The following is a 14,020-nucleotide window of genomic DNA, read 5'->3' as shown; positions in this document are numbered from 1 at the left end:
GCATGGGAGGGCGATATTAAAACCCAAACGAGTTCCAGTTCGCCAAGTTCAGGTCACAGATTGGCAGAGGGCGAGAAGGGACCAGACAGGCCACGACCAATATGGGACCCCAGCAAATGCAAAGCCAGCAGTACAGCAGAACATACGAAAAAAAGTGAGACCCAGATGCGCATGCTAAACTACTTCGAAACACAACACGGGCTTACCAACGATAATCGTACTAGCAGCACTTTCCGATCATTTGCTTTTCTTTATTTCGATCTATTTTTCGTCTTCTCTCCTATCTTCTTTTGTGTCTTGTCTATCTTTTCGTCATTTCTCGAGAATCAGTGGACCGACGTGGCAGATCCAGCAAACTGGGCCCTGGAACGCCACGATCTCCATCCGCCGCCGTCTGGAGGGCAGGGTGCGCTGGGCTGGGCTGGGCTGGGGCACGAACACCCACTTTTGAGAGCTACCAGAGCTGCCAGGCTCTCTTCTGTCATAGTCAAGGTACCGTATCCACCCACAAGTCAGGGGCCACGAGGACCGAGGTACAAGCCATGGCGCCATCGACCTATCTTGGGAGAAGGCCTTCAGGGTAAAACCTGGTAGCGCATAAGAGAGAGGATGTACCAGGGGAGGGCAGGGTCCCGTCGACTGCAGGCGCGACTCGCGACCGCATGCCGTATTCTGGGCCAGAGGAGAAGCGAGAGCAAGAGAAAGTAGCTAAAAAAGGCATTGGTCGAGCCTCCGTATCTCATGATCAGCATGCCAAGTATGCGGGCAGCTTTCGGCATCCAGATCATCGCCGAGCAGCACGATGAATAAACAAAAGTCACGACACCGACGTGCAGCAGCGCTGGCGCTGGCGCAGGCTGCAGCCACATGCCCTACTCACCCCAGGCGCGCGTGCAGATTGCAGCTGAGTTTCCTTTAGACTCGGAGAGCTGATGGCCGTTTCCTGAAAAGAAGCGTGTGGAGGCGTCGAGGTTGTGGCAGTGGCAGTGGCAGAGCGGGTGTGAATGGTGTGTGTGCACTGACTACACTACACGGCCAGGTGGCATCATCATCATCATCATTTTAGAAACACACACACCTTGGCCTTGCAGTCCGGAAAATGGCCGTAAAACGATGGGGCTGGAGGGCAGGCGGCTGTTGCCAGTGGTCGAAAAAAAAAGCCCGAAAGGTTGCTTCCGGGCTGACGTTGCTGGCCAGTGAAGGAGGAGGGACGGCTGAGAATAGAGCCAACGAGAAGAGAATAGGAGGGAACGGGAAGGGAAAAAGAGAGTTTCCAGGCGCAGCAGCCTTCCAGAGCGGGCATTGATTGGCGGTGGGTAGCGCCAGAGCGAGACAAGCGATGTGATGTTACCACAGGCCCGGGAGTTCAGTCACCGGGTGACAGACATGCATAATCAAGTCGACCAATCCAAAGTCCTGGACGTGCAGCACAGACAGGCCATCCTCGATGTTGTAGACTCCTCCTCGCCCCCTCCCTCTAAAGTGATGGTGCCCAGCGTTTCTCACGCGTCCCCATCACGAGGTGCGGGTGGCCACAGTGGTACAAGTTTTGGGCGCCATACAGAACAACATGACCGCCTTCTCGCTCGTCAAGAAAACGGCGCATCGTTCAGCGTAGCGCAGCGTAGCGAGAGAAACAAAATAAATAGAACAAACTGAATGCGTCATACATATATTATTGCCACAGAAGCACCCCGGCACCGGATGCTGGACTACCGAGAGAGCCACCGGCATCATTAGGGAACACAAGCACGAGGGGAGGACGAACCATGATCTCCCGTGCAGCAAGCAAGGCATGCGAGGGCTTTGCTTGTGCGTGCTGTACGTGCTGTGCTGGGGTCCTGGCTTTGCGTTACACCCGATGCCACACCGGAAATGCCCTCGTCATGGCGAACAAGTCGACAGGATGCGAGTACGCACCAGACCTTGCCCCAGAAGGGAAATGAAGCCTCTTCACCTGGTTGTCGCTGACCTCTAGACTGTTTCTTGTCCTTGTCCAACCAAGGCTGGTCTCTCTCGAAAAGAATGCGGTCAGACCTGGAATCAGGCCCAGGCGCGGAAAAGCACCAGCCCGCCCCAGCAATGAAGTATGTGGCGTGTCGAGTCTTGGAAAGACGTCGAAATTGGATGATGACTGATAACTGCAGAAGGAGAGAAGGGGCGGGGGTGGGGGGTGGTAGGAAATGGGAAGGAGCAGGGAGGGGTAGGTAGCAAGAGAAGGAGGGAAATTTTGGAGGGGCAAAGGTACATAGCAACAGTACATAGTACCTAGGTACGAGAGTACTTCGATACCTCACAACCTCATCGATTCCATCCGAGCGTCCGAGGGCTGGCTCTCGGTGATTTGGGAGGGGGTTCCTGTGGCTGAAGCTACTATAGTACATACTGAGCATTACTCTCTATGGTATGGTAGGTGTCCATGTCGGTACTTCTGATGCAGGCAGCAAGGGGGGGCCATCCTGAGTTCGCTCTTTTATCCGCATATTGAAAAGCAATATGCAACTACCAACATAATCTTTGTACTCCCCAGCTAGGTACCCACTCGCTAACGTCCATGTGTTTTCGATTCCTTCCTCAAGTCTGGGGGTGCCCTTTCCATGGCAAGGGCAGGGGTGGCTCTTGCCCGGATCGGTCCCACTCAGAGCCGACTTCATTCCTCAACCAACTGTTTTTTCCCTTGCACGCACGCACGCACCTGCTTCTATTTTTTCATCCCTTTCTCCTCCGTCCTTCTCTCGCGCACACCGCACGGCTATTTACACTCACGTCAGATCTAATGCGATGCTAGCAGTCCCGCACGAAAATACTCTTCTTTTAGTGTCATGCTTCTTTGTGTGCCTTCTCTCAATGGTCTTCTCTTCGGTCTCTAGACCACTCATACTCCAACCAAACAATGACCCAAGAGAACTACGAATCACTACTTTAGCGCTTCGATCGTTCGACAATCCACACTAACTAACCACAATAACTTTGACTACAATGAACTTTGCGCTTCTCCACGCATTCTTGTGCGCCGTCGCGCCTTGCCTGGTCTTTTCCTCCCTCTCTCTGTGTCTCCCCCACTACGGGTGGATCCGCTAGAGAACAACTTCTGGTACTAATCGGTAAATCCGACCTACTCACACGGCATCGCTCGGAGAAGAGACAGCGCCACCCTGACAGAAAGACCCTGAGCTTCCAACCGCGTGGGCGCCCAAAGTAGTCGAGGCGCCATGTCTGCCGCGTGGGTTGACCACGTTGCTGAGGGCCGCACCAGGCTTTCGGGTCGACCGTCCCGTCCTCATAAGAACTTGGCCTGCGGAACCCTGAACATCTCGCCAGGCGGTAAAATGGCTAGCGAGAGCTCCTCCCAGGACGCCTAGAAGGACGAGACACGGTCTTGTCTCTCTAGGGCCAGTCAGCTCCCCCCAGCTCCGCAGCTCTCTCTGACTCAGGGCGCAACAAAAAACCAACAACATGGAATTCAAAGCAGTGTGAGACAAAGAGGCCCGGTCCGATCATAGCGGCGTCTCCCAGCGCCTCGTGCCCTCCCCTGTCCACCACGCGCTTCAGAGACAACTCGGCCGTAATACCTAGGTAGCGAGAGCCGGCTCGCGATGTTATTACCACAGGATGTGGCAGACCCGCCGCCTCCAGCGGCTGCGACAGCGGTGAAGCTTTCAGACGAAGGGCCTATGTTGCAGACTATTGACCTTGGCAAAGTGCATGTTCCGGCTGCCTGGATGTACGCTGCTGTCGCCGGATGAGTAAGAAGAGCCGACCAGAAAGCATATGTTTTTTGGGGGTTTTTTTCTCCGGCATGTTTCCGCTCAACTCTTGTCTTTCCGTCTCTCTGTGGCTCTCTCGACAGGGTCGCATCCATGAGAGATCTGACAAACAGCGAGGCTTAGGGCCAACCAGACAAAACCGTCCACTCCCCCCCAACAGTGAAGAACCCTACCATAGTACTTCTCTCGCGGTGGACCATGCTCCGGCTCTAGGCCTATTGGCGGACCCGAAACAACCGGTGGTCTTCGTCGATCTTAAAGAGCTGTCCCCTGCTCATATTGGAGGCAGAGGCATCCCTGCCTTGGAATTCTTCAAGGTCTTTTCCAGCGGGCACGCGCACCTTGATAGGACCGAAACACCCCTGGCTAAGAGTGACATCGCCAAGGTGACGAAATCCAGGTTACACCTTTGACATTCTACCATACCATTCATCACCTTCTTTGCCGCCGGCCCTGCCTGGCGCCGCAGAGTACGGCACAGTCTCCCCCATGCTGCCCCAGGTATTCTGCATGTAGTGGCGGCCCAATGGAGAAATTCCATTCCCCCGGCTTGGTGGGAAGAGGTGGGTTTGTTTAGCCCAACAGCATCGTCGCACGACCTGAGGACGGCTTGGCCAGGCACTGATTACCAATTAGTACTTGCTCACCAATTCTACATGCCATCGCCTCTTTGACATAGTGCCAGCTCAGGCCCACCCGTGTGCACTGACGGGGCCTAGGATCGAATCAAGCACTACACCTGCAACGTCGTATTCTCAGATCACGCACCAAAGCACCATGCTTCCTTGGCTCGCACAACCTCGACCCTTTTGAGGGGGGCCCCAGCTTATGAAGCCTCCTCCTGGGACAAGGTTCAGCCCTGACCAGAACAGACCCCACGACGACTTCTTGTCCAGATGCGGCTCTCACAAAGTCCTTATTGCTTTTTGTACAACTCCTCTGGCCTGCGTTCACCCGCTATACTGGGCCGATAGCCTGCCGTGGCTTGCCCTTTACTTCCAAACACGGCCAGTATCTCAAGAAGTGGCGTCTCGCCCTGCCGTGCATACATACTGCTAAACCGTAATAGTTCTTCAGGCGGTCGAATTTTCTATCTTGGGGAACTTTTTTCCTTTTGCTTTTCACGGCATCCTGGTTTAGTGCTCTAATTCCGTTCCTTTACGAGCTTTCACGTAGGCCAACTCCTACTAAGACCCTCCTGAAGATGCCTGTGCCACGTCTTCTAGCTTCTTGGCGTTACAGTCCAAACTGACGTAGCAATGTCCGAGAACTCTCGTAACTGGCAACGAGAAAACAAGATGGCATGACTGCTGGCTGGGTCTGCCCGAAGAGAGAGAGAGAGACCCAAGAGAGAACCTTTGGGGGTCCGCGGGCATCACGGATGAGGCACAACCCCGTCACCCAAGCTACCCCTGGTGACTGGAATGCACACAGGACCAAGCCAGCCTGGGGGGGGTGGGGGGGAGGGGCGGGAGGAGGTACCGAAGGACGGTTTCCTTGTGCACATTCTTATCCTCCTGCTATGTGGGAACCTATTCATTGAGGGCTAGACAAAAACTGCTCTGCCTGAATACTACATGCTCCGAGGGCTGACCCATCCTCTCAGCCCAGACCTGCCTGACCTGGGCGGTTACCAACCCAGTGGAGCCCTGTTCTTTTTTTGTTTCTCCCTCAGTCTTTTTTATTTTATTTTTTTCTCTTGCCCTCCTTGTTCTCGACCTCCGTGTCGTGTTCGTCTCGTTAAGGCACGTCATACGGATAGCTTTGTTTCACCGGTACATACGCTCTTTTCACTATTCCTGGAATACTCACACTACGGGCAAGCCATGTGTTCTAGCCCGTGAGACATGCCTCGCTTCATCCCAAGGGCACCCAACCCCGGGCTCCACGATGAGCTGGCCGGCTCTAGGGTATCATTCATTGCTCTCTTTGCCCACAGACGGCTGAAATTGCTCCATCTTGCTCGTGCTTGGGCCAATATATCGCCCAACTAAAATGCGTGTGTGGTCCGACGACGATGCGTTCCCTAGTGTGACGGCGCCCGGCTACTGCCACCGACACTATTGAATATTTCACTCGCTTCCCCAGCCTGATTCTCTTTCTCTTCCTCATGGTGTCGACATCATCTCCAGCTTGCTTCCCAATTCCTCCGTTCGTTACCAAAAGAGCCTCTTTGTTTTCCGGAACCAGTACTTGAAAAAGGCCCTCACCCACCTTGTTCCTAAGTTGTCAAGTCTCACCCCATCTTCCTGGACACCACACACACACACACACACACACACACACACACACACGCTCTTTCTCTCTCACTCACTCAAACAAAAACACGCACACGCACACACCAACACCAACACTTCCATAAGCACCATGGAAGAGCAGAAGCTGCACTTGTCCATCTCCTCTGTAGCCACCATGGACAGCTACACACCTTCACACCCTTCCACATATGCCTCTACCCCTTCAGAGAACTCACCACTGGCGAGTTCCCCTCTCAGCACACCAGAGACATCCGACCTCGAGGATGCACCACCTCTCAACTTTGCTGGCGGTCTCGGACTTGGTGCTCACTCTACCACACATGACCCAACCTTTGTCCTTGTCATTGGAGGACTGGGCTTCATCGGATCCCATACCGTGTTGGAACTCTTGAGAGCTGGATTTAATGGTTTGCACAGCCCCTGTTTCCTTTTCCCTCTTGCTTTTTTTTTTTGTTTTTGGACCATGTGTTCCACAACTGCCGGCACCACGGCAGGCTGCATGTCTCTGGGAGGAGCCACAAGGGCTAACAGAAATTGTCCAGTCATCGTGGTCGACAACCTCAGCAACAGCTATGAGAGCGTACTGCACAACATCAAGCTCCTCGCCGGGAAGGAGTGCAAGGAGAAGGGAATACAGATGCCACTCCTCCACTTCCACCGTTGCGACTACAGGAGCCGGTCGATGCGCTTCCTGCTGGAGAGCTATACCGACCTCGTGCCCGTGTCGTCGTCAACATCCTCATCAACATCATCATCATCATCATCATCACCGGAGACAGACGAGACCGAAAGGAGACAGATGACCTACCAATCCCGGATCACGGGTGTTATCCACTTCGCCGCATACAAGTCCGTCTCCGAGTCCATTGGCAAGCCACTGGCCTATTACAACAACAACGTCTGCGGTCTCGTCTCGCTCCTTGAGCTCCTGGACAAGTTCGCCATCCGCAACTTCATCTTCAGCAGCTCCGCGACCGTGTATGGGTCCAAGGCCAACGCGGGCGTGCCCCTGCGGGAGGAAGACCTTGTCCACTTCCCCGAGACCGTGCGCGACCCTGCGACCGACGCGCACGTCGACCTCACGCCCTCGGTGGCAGGGCTCACATGCCCCTATGGCCGCACCAAGTACATGGCTGAGGCGATCCTTGCAGACCTGGCTGAGGCAGACGACCGCTGGCGCATCGTGGCGCTGCGGTACTTCAACCCTGTGGGCTGCGACCCCTCGGGTCTGCTTGGCGAGAGCCCGCGCAACGCGCCGACCAACCTGTACCCTGTCATCACGCAGGTGCTCACGGGCGACCGTTCCAAGCTCGACGTATTCGGGTCCGACTGGGACACGCGTGACGGCAGCGCCGTGCGCGACTTTGTGCACGTGCTGGACGTCGCCAGGGGCCACATCGCTGCGCTGCGGCCGTGTCCTCCTGCTGCTGCTGACAAAGAAGAAAAGACTGAAACACTCGACCGCGATTCTGCCGGCCCTACCAGCACCAACGCCGCGGCCAGTCCGGCACGCGACTCGTGTGGCGCTAACAACAAGAACGCTGCTGCTGTAGCCCCCACGGGGTTCCGCGCTTACAACCTCGGTAGTGGCAATGGAACAACTGTGCTCGAGGCAGTGCGCTCGCTCGAACACGCGGCGGGCAGGGAGATACCCCTGGACCACCAAGGCCGCCGGGCGGGCGATGTTGGCACGTGTGTGGCCTCTAACGCCCGCGCCCGCGCAGAACTGGGATGGGCTCCTCGCGAGAGCATCACGCAGTGCGCCGTCGACCTTTGGAACTTTGTCAGCCGCACCGTCGGCGTCAGCAAGACCCCCGTCGTGGTGTCGTGAGAGAGGGAAGAGGGAAAGAAATCCCCACGATTTGACTCCTCACGTGGTGGTGGAGGAGCCGAAAAATCAACAGACCATTTGTCGCTTGGGTCTCAACGGCGGCGGTGGCAATAGTGCGTCGCCCTGTTGTGCCGGGACGGCGCGTGCACACCACCAGCTGCTGAATAGCGGCAACGTCTTTACTACTATGGTGGAAACCCAACCCCACCCCTCCTTGGGTGTGCCACATTGACGATCACTACCTCGACGGGTGCATGTGGCTTTTTTGTGTTTTTTGTTTTTTTTTTTCTGGTTTGCACTTTTCGCGTGGTCCTCTTCGCGAGAGGGCCAGGATGTATCAAGACGCTATCTAATCTGGTCTTATCTCTTTTCTCGCTTTTCTTTTTGTTCCTGTCTCCTTCCCCACACGTCCATGCTGAGCATCTCACACAGCACTGGGGGAAACGGAAAAAAATAATGAACGACAGACGAGCCTCATTCTTCACAACGGCTGGCTCGAACGGCGAATTACCAAATTTGGTAACAGACGCACAGGCATTTGTCACTTGCTTGTTTTTCTTCTTCTTTTTCTCTACGATCGAGCGCCTTTCTTCCTTTTTTTTTTTTCTTGCTTCCTACGTCCTAATGATCCGAGCAGCGCATCATCACAAGTCTTGTTTACTTTTTTCTTTTCTCACATCTTGTCATCGTATCATCGTATCATCGCACGGTTCCGGCATTTTTAGCGGTGGATCTACACAGTGCTGTCCCAATTTTGACAGGGCAGGGCGAATAAGGCAAGGGCAAAATGTTTGGGTTGGGAACACAAAAGTAATGCAGTGCATCGCGTCTATTGTTTTTGTCTTCTATTTTTTTTCTTTTCTTTTTTTTTTCTTTCTTTTTTTCTCGAGCTCGTTTCCTGCTGGTAATATCCAGTCACGTTTTACTACCACATGATGACCATAGAACAAACAAATTAAACCCCGCAACTGCAATCAATCTGTACCAGCCTCTTGGTGACCAAAAATCGACTGATCATGCATCTTCATCTTTCCTCCGGCATCTACCGTAATGTCTCAGGCCACGCGGCCTCAATATCGGTACAGATGCAAGTTTCCTTTTCTGCTTATTCTCGCGGCACAGGTATGGGGAGGGGGCAGGCACTATTCCCGGGTTTCTGAAATCCCATTGCAACCAACCACGTCTTCCTACTCCGCACACGGCTTACCCCAGACGGCACACCACTATCGATGCAATTCTCGCTTTAAATGGTACATGTCTCTCTTTTCCACTTTGCGCCCCTCCCACCCCCACCCCCCCCCCCAAAATCGCAGGAAATGAAAAATAAAGTTCGGGACCAGAGTTACTTCCCATATCTCCTGATTCGTTTTGCTCCGTGACCGGATGGAGTCAATTCGTTTTGGTGACGAGGAGAAGGAAGGGAAGGGGGGGAGGGGGGGGTGTTTACCATCACGAGGTTTCAGAGAGCAACATCCCGCGATGAAACTAAAAAAGAGGACCTCGGAGAATATTTCCTTGGTTTTATTTGGCTAGGAGATTTTTTAAAATATGAGAAATTTCATTACCAGTACGTGAGAGATGACATTTTAGGTACTTTTAGCCGGAAGAAAAGACCCACCACGACTATTCTCTTCATCATCGCCGGCTCTCAACACTTTCCTGTCCCATCCTTCCCATCAAAATTCTGTTCCCACCCAGAATATACAATAGTACTATGGCAAGATATTATAGACGAAGAGAGCAGGTTGTTTCAGTACCTTGTCCCCCCTCCCCCGGCCGGAAGGATCTGGCGATGATGGGCTTGCCCTCGCGTGTATTTTTTTTGGTGTCTCAAGGGACCCCCGCCCTCCCATTATTTACATAGCCGGTACCGTGTTTCCGAAACTAGGATCCACCTGCCGCCTACAGGGCGTTTATCAAAGACGGAGGAGATTAGGAAAGGGAAAGGGCAAGAAGGGCAAACTAAAGCAATCAATTCTCCGTCCGAATGGCGCCCGGTAGTAAAAAAAAATAAAATAAAAAAGCGTTGCACGAAATAATCCGAGGCGTCGAAAGCAACGTCGCCTCTTAGAGTGGTCCATGTAGGAAGATGACTTCACACAGTCATCTTTCTAATTTTTTTGGTATTTTAACAGGCCTGGTTTGATGATGATACGTCATATTTGTCAGTAATTTGTTTGTCTTGTTTGCTTTTATTCTTGTTTCCTTTTTCGATCTGAACGGAGGAACCTGATCCCGTGACCCAAGGAATTGCATGCAGGGTGGGAAAGGAAGAACCTACACCATCAGCGGGCTTTGGGCAGGCGCCGTTGGACTGCATGTAGCAGGCGAGTTTGGCCTGGGCCTGGCATGCGCAAATCTGTTGAGACGAGGTTAGCACGTTTCCTTGTTGTCATGATTCCACATCCTGAGGAGAGTTCCTCTGTGTTTCTTGTTCTCTCTCTCTCTCTCCTTTCTTCTTCTTTCCTTGCCCAATCCTTCCTATTCTCGGGGGTCGAACAGCACGCTATTCAAACCCGTTGGTCATCCTTCTTCCTTCCCGCCCCCTACACCCCCAAGCATTCTCTTTGTTGGTTCCAGGGGTTTGAGAGAAGGGTTGGTACATGCAAGACCAAGAGGAAATGAGAGAGAGAGAGAGATGATGATGAAAGAAGAAAGAAGGAGGGGGGGGGCGCAATCAAAACTTACGCTGGCCGCATTCAACCGCGGATCACACACGGCAGCAGGACAAACGCAGTCTGCAGCCTGGAAGATCGGGATATGGTCCGTCGCCACGGTGTTGGTCGAGTTGTTGTTGTCATCCGTGGTGTTGTCGGCGCGCGGCACAATCAGAGGGGCGACGGAGCCGTGACCGGGGTGAGCCAGGACCACCGGAGCGAAGACGGCGGTGAGAGCCACAACAAGGGGGGCGAAGGACTTCATCTTTGATAGATGGGATAATGAGTGTCCTGTCTTTTGTCTGGTGGCTATTGTCTCTTTCTCGAATGAGAAAGAAAGGAAGGGATAAAGTGGTAGTGTGGAGCCTCTCTGGCTTTCTTTTTCTTCCTGGGAAATGAGAGAGGGAGAGACTTAATTCCCCTTTCACGGTGCGGCTAAATTCGAACTGGTCTTCTTTTGGCTTGCTGACGACGACAACGATGAGGACGACGCAGATGTTAATGGCGAATTAATCTGTGGTTGTTTTCTTTACGTTGAAGAACGGGCCGGACAGAAGACGGACAGAAACAAGGTGATTATACAGAGACAAGAAAGGTAACGTGGCAATGGTGATCACGAAAAGAGGACGAGAAGGGGCGATGGTAGGTGGGATATGCTATGTAGTTGGGGAAGGCCTTTTGTGCGCACACTTGTCGTCTCCCAGCACTTGCACTGCACTGGCCCCATTCCCCCCCCCCCCCCCGCCCGTATTCAGCTCAGTTTTCGTCACTCGCCTCGAACTTTCTTTCTATGTGCCGTTCGTCCCGAAGCATAGCTCTCACAGACGATCAGAATAAAAAGGGCCCGGGCTGAAAAATCTTTAGCTGTCCAGAGCCCCCTGCAGTGGTCGATGTCCTAGCACGAGGTGCGGAACAAAGAACCTCAACTAATGGCTCAATGAGGAAAACCTGATCTGACTTGTACGTCTTCCCAAGTCTAAACTTTTCGGAAGCGGCACGGCTGAAGAATAGGCGGGGCCAGGGTTAGTATTCAGTGGTCTGGCCTGGCCTGGCCCCCCGGTAGTAGCGTACGGAGGGCGGGGGAGCCGCAACAGAGCCTGTAAGGTGTACTTGCGGCACTGGTTCCGATCAGTGTGTGTGTGCTGTGTTGTACATCGGGTGTGTGAAAAATCATGGTACTACGACTACTACTATGCTTACTACTACTACTCCTACTATTACTGCTGCTGGTGCTGGTGCTGTACGATAGAAGAAATTAACCAAAAAAAAAAACCCCCCCAAAGAAAAAACCCCCACGACGGGGGTTGGCTGGGTCGACCAATAGTCTAGGTACTACAGACTTCAGCTACATACAGGTGTGTAATGCGTTGGCACTCGTGTTGTTGGGTTCCAGGCTCGTCTGTGGGTGTAGCGGTCAAGAGTACAGCTCGCCACATGCTCGAGCCTTTTCTCCTTGTATACATAGGGGAGAAAAAAAACACATTACCCACTCAGTGCCAGCCCAAGAACCGTGCCACCTTGCTTGCAGAAGGATCGACAAGTCCCCCCAAGATGGATGACGGACAGGAATCTTTGACAACCATCCATTCCACCGGGTTACGGCCCACCCGTCCCCATACCCTGATGGCGATCAGGCAAAACCTGGGAAATGGACGCCAATTGAAAGATCTTCGTCGGGATGCTAATCCTATAGAGCCGTCGTCGTACTATGGTACTATGGTCTACCTTTTCATAGTATGATGCTTTGGCTGGCCACGAGGCCCCAAAATCGCGAGTACTGCGGGGGGGGGGGGGGGCGTACTGCTTCAGTTGGCGCGCGGCTTGAATCCTGCTCACGCCGTCTGTGATCTAGACAACGACCCCATAAAGAAGGGCCTATTATTCTGCAGTTCGGTCTATTGCTTCCAAGTCCCAAATTCCAGGCGGGTCGAGAGAGGACTTCGTTCTAGAGCCTCTCCCAAGTGGCCCGAGAGAACAAAATGTAACATGCAAATAGCCTCTCGCATCTCCTCCACAGATCCATATATCTCCTCCTCTCCACAGATACTTCACTGGTCATTCTCATGGTGCGATCGCGACTTCGGCCCTTGGCCCCAGCGCACGCCCTATTTCTTTGGGATGGAAACAAAGGGGGGAAAAGGAGGCTCCTGACAAAAGAATCCATGACATGGCTCATACAGAATGACATCGGATAGTTGCGCCTACTATGGTACTGATTGACGCACGATCTCATCTCTATCCGGATCATGCCGGACAGTCAACGCTCTCACATGCATCTTTTTCTCAATACGAGAAGCTTAAACAAGCAAAGAATCCATATGACACCAGCAATGGGCTGCAAAGAAACAATCCGATGTTTCCGTGTTTCGAACCCTTATGTGCCAAGGCTCAACCGACCCTCTCCGCCAAGCTCTCTTTAATCCGAATTCCTGGGTCATGCAGAAACCGGGGGCCCCTTCCCAGCTTCTTCAACAAAGCCCCTGACCGCACAGACTGCGATAGTCTGAAGCTATCAAGAGAGATTGACTGCTCTGTAATGTCCAAAGAAAGGGGTGCCACGAGGAGTTACCTAAAGGGTAAAGTACAGTGAGAACAAGTCAGAGAAAAGAGGTCGCGTACCATACTAGTTCATCCATCAGCCGCCAAGTTCGCCCCGCAGAAAACAGTGGTGTCGCCTCTCCACTTTTTTGACAATAGGAGCCTCTTTGATCCCACCTGAACGTCTCAAAAGAGGATGATCCAGTACTATGTACAGCTGAGATTGGAGTTTTTTCCTTCCTTCAATCTCTCTCTCGTATCTACGAGCTGATGAGGGGAGAGGGAGGGGGGAATTCTCTGTCTTTTTTCTCTTGGCAATGCTGACACGCATAAAAGGTCGGTCCTATACGCTGTCGCGGATGGATGGGGGGGGCGGGGTTCCTTCGCCTCAATTGCCAACAAAAACATAAAGGACCAATGAGCCTTTGAAAAAAAAAATGAAAAAAATGCATCACACCGAAAGGTGACGGCAGACGTGGCATGACCACCCACCCACCTGTTGTTGACAAGGAAGTGAACAAAAAAAAAAAAAAAAAAAAAAAAAAAAAGGTGAACCTCACATAACGACATGGGGGACCGGGGTTGCACCTTGGCCTGTCAGGCTACCACGACTCGAACCCCCCCCCCCCCCCCCACCATCACCCGAACTAGACCATCTCCCCGCAGACCAGCCCCTGACCCAAAGAACCTTTTCCAACTTATGACCTGACCATCACTCCCGCCCGCTAAACAAGCTAATAAGGTTATGATGTACGAAAGTACCTCTGTACTATATATCCTTGTTACCTAAGCACTCAATTTCTTCATCCCCCCCCCCTTCCCTGCTTCCCTAGCCCCCCCTCCTCTACATAGTTACAATTTCCCTTTCACCTAGTAGTGGGCCGACGGGCCGCACCTTCTGGAGATTTTTCCTTTCCATTCGTTCCTCCCCCCCCCCTTTCTCCCTTCTCCGCTTTTCTTTTCTCGTGT

General features: G+C 53.0%; 3 protein-coding genes across 3 annotated transcripts; 1 reads left to right on the top strand and 2 right to left on the bottom strand.

The window, feature by feature from the left end:
* Positions 1–79: 79 nt before the first annotated feature.
* Positions 80–1,405, bottom strand: M406DRAFT_324270 (uncharacterized protein). Its single transcript, XM_040919847.1, has 2 exons — positions 225–1,405; positions 80–154 (listed from the first exon to the last, which is right to left on the bottom strand). Exon 1 carries the CDS (start codon positions 550–552, stop codon positions 313–315), a length of 240 nt encoding a protein of 79 aa, XP_040772865.1. The 5' UTR covers positions 553–1,405; the 3' UTR covers positions 80–154; positions 225–312.
* A 4,774-nt stretch (positions 1,406–6,179) lies between these two features.
* Positions 6,180–7,856, top strand: M406DRAFT_266320 (UDP-glucose 4-epimerase; the record flags this gene model as incomplete). The annotated part of the gene is made up of 4 exons (XM_040917793.1): positions 6,180–6,432; positions 6,568–6,746; positions 6,801–7,440; positions 7,579–7,856. 4 exons carry the CDS (start codon positions 6,180–6,182, stop codon positions 7,854–7,856), a joined length of 1,350 nt encoding a protein of 449 aa, XP_040772864.1.
* A 1,543-nt stretch (positions 7,857–9,399) lies between these two features.
* Positions 9,400–11,059, bottom strand: M406DRAFT_358131 (uncharacterized protein). The gene is made up of 3 exons (XM_040923803.1): positions 10,545–11,059; positions 10,138–10,215; positions 9,400–9,993 (listed from the first exon to the last, which is right to left on the bottom strand). Exons 1-3 carry the CDS (start codon positions 10,776–10,778, stop codon positions 9,985–9,987), a joined length of 321 nt encoding a protein of 106 aa, XP_040772863.1. The 5' UTR covers positions 10,779–11,059; the 3' UTR covers positions 9,400–9,984.
* Between the last annotated feature and the right edge of the window lie 2,961 nt (positions 11,060–14,020).

The sequence above is a fragment of the Cryphonectria parasitica genome (genome assembly GCF_011745365.1).
Source record: "Cryphonectria parasitica EP155 unplaced genomic scaffold M406scaffold_8, whole genome shotgun sequence".
NCBI lineage: Eukaryota > Fungi > Ascomycota > Sordariomycetes > Diaporthales > Cryphonectriaceae > Cryphonectria > Cryphonectria parasitica.
Note: the sequence above shows the minus strand (reverse complement) of the source record. Positions and strands in the feature narration are given on the sequence as shown.